This window comes from Metopolophium dirhodum, chromosome 4, assembly GCF_019925205.1.
Source record: "Metopolophium dirhodum isolate CAU chromosome 4, ASM1992520v1, whole genome shotgun sequence".
Lineage (NCBI taxonomy): Eukaryota > Metazoa > Arthropoda > Insecta > Hemiptera > Aphididae > Metopolophium > Metopolophium dirhodum.
In genome coordinates, this window is record NC_083563.1 from 39760909 (window position 1) to 39770337 (window position 9429).

The 9429-nt window shown below is 28.3% G+C and overlaps 1 protein-coding gene across 1 annotated transcript in view; it reads left to right on the forward strand.

The window, feature by feature from the left end:
• The window catches only part of LOC132943655 (uncharacterized), a 40152-nt gene extending 33449 nt beyond the window's left edge, over positions 1–6703 (forward strand). The window contains exon 2 of the mRNA XM_061012675.1: positions 6640–6703. Coding sequence (XP_060868658.1) covers positions 6640–6703 — 64 coding nt within the window. The remainder of the gene's footprint in view (positions 1–6639) is intronic.
• Positions 6704–9429: the final 2726 nt, after the last annotated feature.

Consider the following 9429-nt stretch of genomic DNA (forward strand, 5'->3'; position numbering starts at 1 on the left):
CGTCGACTGCGGCGCTGGCAGTCGCGGGTTCGACTCCCGGCCACTGGGCGGCATTTTTCTTCGGGCAAGTCACGGTGTCCGGAGAACAAGTGCCGCCATCCCCCCACCCCGGGGCACGGCAGAAACCTACGGGTGCCCCATTAGAAATTCTGCCAAACACAACACACACGTGTACCAACCTACCCAATATAAAAAAAAACCTACCAAAACCTACCCAATATAAAACCTACAGTACCCTCCCCACACCCAATGGCCTATGTTGCCGCGGGTTACTCAATAAAAAAAAAAAAAAAAAAAAAAAAAAAAAAAAAAAAAAAAAAAAAAATACACGAGTGGGCCGGTATAATTGCTGGTACAATATCAATGATCATGCCTGGTAATCAATTACTGTTTGTGCGTGCCATTACGAACAGACCATATGACTGTTTTTCTGTATGGTGTGTATTAGTGTGAGCACTGAACTGAATATATTATTTACATGAATTACAATATATTAAGCACAGAGGGTCGTGGGTGTAAGCAGCTCAATCAGCAGAAGTGGCTGGGCAAGTACTGACCAGTTATTATGTGATTGAATTGTATGTGCATGTATATAATACTACATGGTATGTGTATACTATTGTAATATATAATGTATAAAGGGAACAATAGTATTACAGTAATAAATATAGGACCATGGTAATATAAATTGCTTAAAATTTGCCTAAATCGTTTGACAATTTTACTGTGCATAGGAAATTATATTTGAATTAATATAGTGGAAAGATTCAAGTTTCAACAATATATTACATTTTGAATGATAATAAAATAAAAAATTGGATAAATTTTGTTTTTTCCAATTATTTTGAAATGTCTCAAGAATAGGAAATTACTTTTGACCACCTGAAATAAACTATTCTGATCCAATTAGCTACCAGAAATCATGATTATTTAATAACTCTCTATTACGTATTTAGAAGTATTTTTTTTAAATTTACTTTATTTTAGTATCATCATCGTTAAAATGTATTATTATTATAGGTAACTATTTATATTTTTTTCTTAAAAAATTATTTGACATTTATTTATTTATAGAGTTTGATTTAGGTACTTACAATTCAAATCTAGTATATTGAATACATACAAATCTAGTACACAGAGTATATTATAACATATACACAAACTATAAACTCATCAAATATGTACTATAATTTGAGACCTATTAATACAGTATTTAATACTAATATATGTATATATATTTACACATCTTCGGGAACTAATTAGTGCATTAACATATATTTGTATTAAGTTTATGAATAGATAATATTGATTTATTATTATGCCAGTTAATCGCAATGTCACTGTTGAGTACCTACTTGTATGCTACTCAATCGATACGGTCCACACAATGAAAAAAAATGTACGTAACATTTTTATCTAGATTAATTAGTCAAAATCATACAGTATAATTCATTCATCTAAGATAATCCATCAGATAACTTATAATTCTGTTCATTATTTAGAGAAGACGATTAACTATTTAGGTATATTAATATTAAATTTAAATAATTTTTCTTGATAAAGCTCAACAATGGCGTACGCCACATGCATTTTCATATTATTTCGTTCTTTGTTCATATAATCAAACTACCGAATTTCGTAAATGCGTTTTTCGTAAAATTATGACTTAATCTATAATTATAACTGTCAAACGAGACAAATCTACAATATTATTATCATTTCGGTTATAAACTGAATCCAATACACGACTTTAAACTTGATATATTTTGGTCATAGCATATTCATATTGGTGAAATAGTTGAGTAGTTCTAAAATATTTATACAATATACCTATTGTTATAAGTATATGGGAACAATTTTTCTCTTTGCACGTGATTCACCGCGATGCCATCTTGTCTTGACGTTATATCATTATTTATTTTTTTTTATGATTCTGTTAGAGCGTGGTGCACCCAGGTTTGGACATTTTTCGGTTTCGGGTGTACGGAACTCTTTTGACACTAGAGCGACGTTACTAAAGCTAAGCGGATTAGCATGTACGTATTTCTATAATAATGGTCAGTTGTTCGGACTCGAACCCACTAAAAAGTAAATAATTAAATGCAAAAAAAATAAATAAAATAATAATATAGAATTTTGAAGTTGAAATAAAAATGTTTGACATATTATTACGCGAACACGAATTTAGTGATCGCATACATTACAGTGGGAAAAAATATTTTAAAAAACTGTTTTATGAGTGATTATAAATTAGATTCAAATATTGTCATAAACATATTATTTAACTATAATATTATAATTCATACATTCACGTTATCTAAAATTACAATCAGTCATTATGATTAATTATACACATTTGTTCTTTGAATAAAATTATTTGCGGTAATTTATAATACACAATTTTTATAACATACTCGAAAAAATTTACCCACGATATTGGTGTAGCTAAATTGCCTATACAAGGCGCCGTGTGATCAAAATTGTATTGTTAAATATTTTAGTCTTTATAAAAAAAAAAAAAACACTCACGTCTCACGTTAATAGCCTGCATTAAATTAGTATAATATATTATGTTATAAGTGTTATGTTAAACAGAACTATGTGTATTGAATCATATAAGGCTAAAGATTATACCAACTATCATTATTTTATCATCATTTATATATGATGTAAATATAATATTATTTATAATACGCCTATATTAAGATGTATTTTCGGTACACAGTATACATACAATATATATTATATTATATATTATATAGAATGCATCGTTCTAGTAAGTATCTTAATATTTAGGATAAATTTAGAATAAATTCCATTCTGAGATAGAATAACACTGAAGACAGTACATATTTATTATTGTTATATGTAATTTAGGTCCTAGTGAAACTTCCATAATTCGATATTTCAGACATTTTACAAAATTGAAACATAACATCTGCTGTAGTATGTTGTTAAAAGAAATGACTGATATTAAAATAGACAGCTATCTCTCCTCATTCCAGCCATAATAATGTAATAACAAGTTTATGATTTCCTATTAAGCTGATGGTCTTAATACTTGAACTCTGTTAGTCTTAGGTATTGTTTTTCTTAAAACGATAATAAAAACTTATTTTATTGATTACACGTAGGTATCTATTACTGATAAAATTAATTATTTGAATTTCAATACGTTTTGTTTAAACTAAATTAGGATTGAACCATTTAAAAAAGTAAAATCTATATAAAAGTTAACTGTAAATATTTGTAAAGCTATAAATTACTTGAAAATATATACTTTGTTGTATATATGATATTATATTTAATATTGATAAAAATTGAATTTAAGACTTTGAAGTGTGATTTAATTTCATGTAAAAAAGCCATTTCCATTATGCATCCATTAAATATATTATCTAACAATTTAAATTAAACCATACAAAATATATCAAATAATATATTATTTATAAGTTAAAATGAATCTGAACTGTATTAAATAACTATTGACTCGTTGAAAAAACTGATTGCTTAATCTAATATTCAATCATTTTCATGGACTAAACTATTTGTGAAATATTAAAACTAAGAAATATAATTTTGTAGTTTTTAATTCATATGCTACGCGTTTAGTTTTTGAATGTAAGTGAATTGTTCTTCAACCTTGCTGCAAGGGTCTAGTTACAACAATAATTGTTGAAATTATTTGTAACCACGAATGCTTATTATATTTGTCATATCACTATATGTTTGAGATTTCAAGCATTTAAAAGTTATTAAAAACTCAAATTTAAGCGGTGATAGAAAACGTTTTAATACCTCAGCAAAGTTAATTAGTTCATTACAAAATAATATATTCATTTATAAATGGGCAAATCAATATTAAAATGGATACACGTTATCTCAGCTTAACTCTATTTACGTTGTACCACGTTAATTATTTGTATGTAATAATTTAAGATGATAATTGTAATACATACTTTTCAAAACGTTGGATTTATTTTATGTTAAACGCTATTCTTAGGTTATCAACTTTTTTTATAAAAAAATAAAGACTTCAATTATTTTAGTGATTAAATTTAAAATTTATACATTATAATAATAATAATAATAATAATAATAATAATAATAATAATATTTTTTTGCAATCGAGATGAATGAAAAACATGTTGTTTTAGTAGAATGTCCCAAGTTGTTAAACAAATTCATAGTTTCTAGTGTTATAAGATATGATTAAAAGTCGAAAAATGTAATTTAATTTTACAAATCATCATCAAGTCTTTACGAACAGTTTAAAAGCATTTTTAATAAACTTTTTTAATTTGTAAAACTTTTATTTGGTTTTATATAAAATGCGTTTAGTTGTACTATACCTATACAAATGAGAATAAACTTTATTATTTCTTGATATCGGTACTTTGAAATTTATGTTTTAAACATTTAATTTCAACCTCTCACATACCTATTTAAGCAGTTTTGGTTGTGGCGTTGAGTGATATTTCGAGTTCATCTGTATTTTAATACTGACATCATATATATTATGTGGAAATGTACCGCTATAATAGTCTACACCTTTTAAAAGTTTAATTTATAATGAAACTACATTCAACTATTATTGTATATTATAAGAAATTAAATCTAAACTATTGAATGATTGAATTTCAATGACTAATTTATAATTAATAAAGTATAAGTTAACAATCTGGACTTTAAAATCTATCAAGTATGGACACTAAATTACTGAATTACTTAATTATATTATCTACTTACTATTTGTTTTTATTGATCGTATCTAATAATATGTTTATTAACATTTATATTATAAATTGAATAATGTCAAGCTATTTATTTATCTCAACTCCATAATTTTGGTGTATAATTTTTGTCATTATTTTGGTGCTTATTTCACTTTATAGTATAGAAAAATGCAATTTATAAAATATAGTGTACCTAGGTCAAAACTTTGTATTTCCAAACCACTTTATTTCATAATTTACTAGTTCTAATTATGTATCATATATTCAATATATTTAAATGCATTGATAAATAAAGTTGAAATGTTATATTTCTCAATCTTATTTATGTATCAATCAAGGACTACAAAAATAAAATTAATGTTTTATTCTTCTTCTTTCTTTGTCAGCTAGGAACATCTCGTCAAACATCCGACCTTCCAGCCATTTCTATTGGTTCTTCTCTCCTTCTAGTCTGATCTTCCACCTAATTCTTCAACGTCTTTTTAAATAGACCTTCCCATCACTAACGGGGTCTTTCTAAAGGTACCATTCCCATTTTATTATTTTATAATACAACACGTAGTAAGGGGATGTGGGTTTTTATCAACACATTAAATTTACAAAAACTCTGACAAAACACGTTATTTCCCAAAATAATATTTAAAAAAAAAGATTATTTAATGTGACTGAAAACACACATTTACAAAAAATAAAATTAATATAAATTTTCTTTTAGAAATTGTTAAAACTCGTATTGTTTTATTATAAAAGATATAATATGAAATATTAAAATGTAGTAGGTAGGTACATGAACTTTAAGTTAAAATACAAAAACTATTTTTCTGAAGAACCGTAATTTTGTCAATACCACGTTATGACTTGTTGCACAGATATCTGTTCTATTCATGTATCTCATAACTGATAGGTAATTTTAAATAAATTACTTACAGATTGTAATTATTAAAAAATAAAGATTATTTTAAATTAAAAAAAAAGAGTTAATAGGTACGTTTTATTTTTACAGTATGTAATTGAATTAATTTTATATAAACTAAAAATTAGTAAAAAATAAAATAAAATAATAAACAATTATACGGTTTACTTATAAACAATATGGACTTTGTGTTATTATCAATAATAAAATCCATTAAATGTATAAATACCCTGTCCATTATCGAGCATTATACTGTTTTAGTTTTTTTTTCAAGATGTCAAAAACGATTAAAATAAATTGGTTTTTATTATTATTTTTCCATACCTATATTATACTGCCATAAGTTGTCAATATTTTTAATTCACGCTACAACCAATCGTCGTACGGTTATTGTATATTATTATAAGTATGGTCATCAACTAGACCGTTGCAATAAGTCTTGTTAAAGTGTCATATAGTAAATCCACTAAATAGGCATGGGTTACTATTAACGCCACAGTCCTCAATTGAGCACATTTATCTCTACACGTTTGCACAAAAATATGATATATTATATATAAATAACACACACACACATAGTGAACTAATTATCGCATATAATTATTTTCGTGATACCACAACAAGTTTTTAATTTTCAGGTAAAAATTGGGGTTATTACTCAAATTATCATAATATACACACCGATTATTGGTTATTGATTTCTAACTGCATGCGAATGCATTTGTGAAAACTGGAATAATATGTATAACGAAAAGTCACATGCTCGAGAGATTTAATTGAAATATCTTAATGTTCAATTTATTGTTCTGGGTGTAAGACATTTTCTTGAGGAATGAAACATAGAAAGAGGAATTAAAAGTACAAATAAAGAGCTTAAAAAACAACAAGACACCAGGTGAAGACTGCTTCCAAGTCGAGCTTCTATAAAAAAGGGGATAAGAGATGACCGAATGAATTTGGCTATACTGATTAAAAAAGTATGGATTACAGAAGAACTTCCGGAAGAATGGAAACTCCTTTAATCTGTACAATACACGAAAAAGGAGATAAATGAGACTGTAATAACTAAAGGGAAATAGCCTTGTCGAATGTGGTGTACAATTTTATTTTCAAACTTCTTCCCAGCTACAATTAATGCAAAATCAAACCAAACCATTGGAGAATATCAATGTGGATTCAAACCAGAAAGGTGAACGGTGGACCAAATATTCATTATTAGACGCTACCTATACCTATAGAAGTGTATATGAAAACCTAGAATTCAATAAAGAGATACATACGTTGATCGTTGACTTCAAAAAACCGTACGATAGTATTCATAGGGAAAGTCTCGTGAATATTGTGAAGATGTTTAATTTTTCACAGAAATTCGTCAGCTTAGTTCCAATCAGCATCATAGAAACTATGGTTAAAATTAAAGTCAGGAACATGAAATCAGATCCAGCAGTAGTAAAATCTGTTCTAAGACGTGATGATTTCATGTCACTCATCATCCTGTTAAATCTTGATTTGGAAAAGGTAATAAGAGACATGAGAATTGAGACTAAAGAAGGGATAACAATTCTCGACTTTTATGTTAGCTTACTTATGCATACCTAACGATGAAGTGTTGATGGAAATCACAATGTAGTCTAAAACTATTATTCAACAAATTTAATGACGCAGCACAGAAAGAAGGACGACGCATTAATCAATATAAAACTGAATATAAGATTGTAGGAAGACGAGAATGACCAGTTTGCTTATTCATTAGTGTTCATAAGTGTTTTAAGCGTATACTACAAAGTTTGTTTTATGATATTATTGCTAAAAAAGTAATTCATTTTATTATTAGTACCTAGCACAGTAAGTTGAATTGATTTTATCCGAAAATATTACATTTGAAAATATCGCTGTGTCTATAAAATATAATAATCTAGTAGGTACTTTAAAAGTTTCAAGTATCCAATAATTATTTTTAAATTACAACGAAATAACCTAAATCATTATGACTCGTTTAAATGTATAATTTCGACCAAATTTAAACTTAAAATATAAAAAAAAACTGTATGTATATAATATTTAGATTTGTTGGTCAAGTATAAAATTCTTATAGAGAAACTTCGAGAAACTTCCTTAGGCCTAAATCATTTGCACGACATTTAAGCAGATATAACAGCCTAATATATATTGTCGTGGGTACAGAATTAAGCTGTACAATCGGCAACGGTATAGGTACGATAACAACTAATAAGTTAACGATTAACACTCTTCTAGTACCTAACGATATATTTGCGGGACGGGAAAGCTAACCTAACACTATAACATTTGTTCGAGGTGCCGAAGCGGTTATTGTTGTTGTTGTTGTTGTTATTATTATTTAATGATATTCTAATCATCCAATGAACACGTCTGACGTCTATAAAGTCTAGACACCTATTCTGCGAAACAAACACAGCAATTCTAAATTACTTTAACCTACTTCAACTTTAACTTACTTAAACCTACGTAACACTTGTTCTCTGGATGTTTCAAATATTAATTTACAATTATCAAGAATATGAAAAAAGATTTTATGGAACTGTGGCCATAAATAATAAGCAATATGTCTCGCGATGAATTACGGAGTTCAAATTTAAGACGGCGTTTGGAGTTGTAAATCGGTGTGATTTATCAAAGTTACTATTGTAATATCCTACCTATTCACACCGTACATAATAGCTATAAAATAACGTGGAATTAAACCCGTATTAAATTACTTTGTTCATCCCGTCAGTTTTGAAACGAAAAGGATTGAGGTGATCTCAAATAAAAGATTATTATTATAATTATATTATTTTCGACTTATCCACGCCATTTTTGTTTATACATTGTCTCACCGCGCCTTTACAGCATTATGCTTCGTCGAGCTGACAGGAAATTAAGCCATCAGCTTTTGTCTTGAACACATTTTCAAATACCGGTCACATAAATTAGACGAATCAAAAGGAATATTTGTGGGGAAAAAACCTAAAACAAAAAAATGAACCAATTCATTTCTGACGCCGTCCCCCGTCAACCATCATCTGTTATAATATTAAGTCCTCCGCTTAAATTATATCCATAATTGTGTACGACAAAGTGCGCCGCCTTGATATTCGCCACTTCCGGAAAATACAAAACTTATGTGGAATAATAATATATTATTATAATGCAATATGCTACGTACAAATGGCGCGTAAAGGACATTGGGGACGGTCACGCTGTGAGGTGGTGGCAATTCAATATTTCGGAGTATAATTTGACCATCGGTCATCGGATAATATATATACCGTAAGCACACAACCGGACAATTTATCGCCATGTACCTACCCAATACCCATAGTTGCTGTCGAATCGACATTTCGTGTTATCATTCATTTTTTCTCTTATTCTATTTCCATCAACCCCCCGCACCAGACACGATCGATGGTCCGTCACTCAAAAAAAAATGCAAAATCTGGTTGCGCTTAGGTACAATATTCGTTGTTGCCATACTCGACACATTCGCCGTAATTGGGTAAACGCACTCGTTCGGCGATGCCTGTTCAGTCGTATGTGCAGTACCTCTGTTGACTGTTGTACTTATATATGAATGTACAGTGTAATTTAATACCGATATATTTTAGCATTTAGTGTCCAGAGTTCATCGACCAATAAAATGTTATAATAACGATAACGACAAGTATAATAATAACGTGCCTCACAGATAACGCGCAGTTGATTCGAGTGCTTACTATTTTACAAAATAAAATGGTGACAACGTTATTTAGATGATTTTAA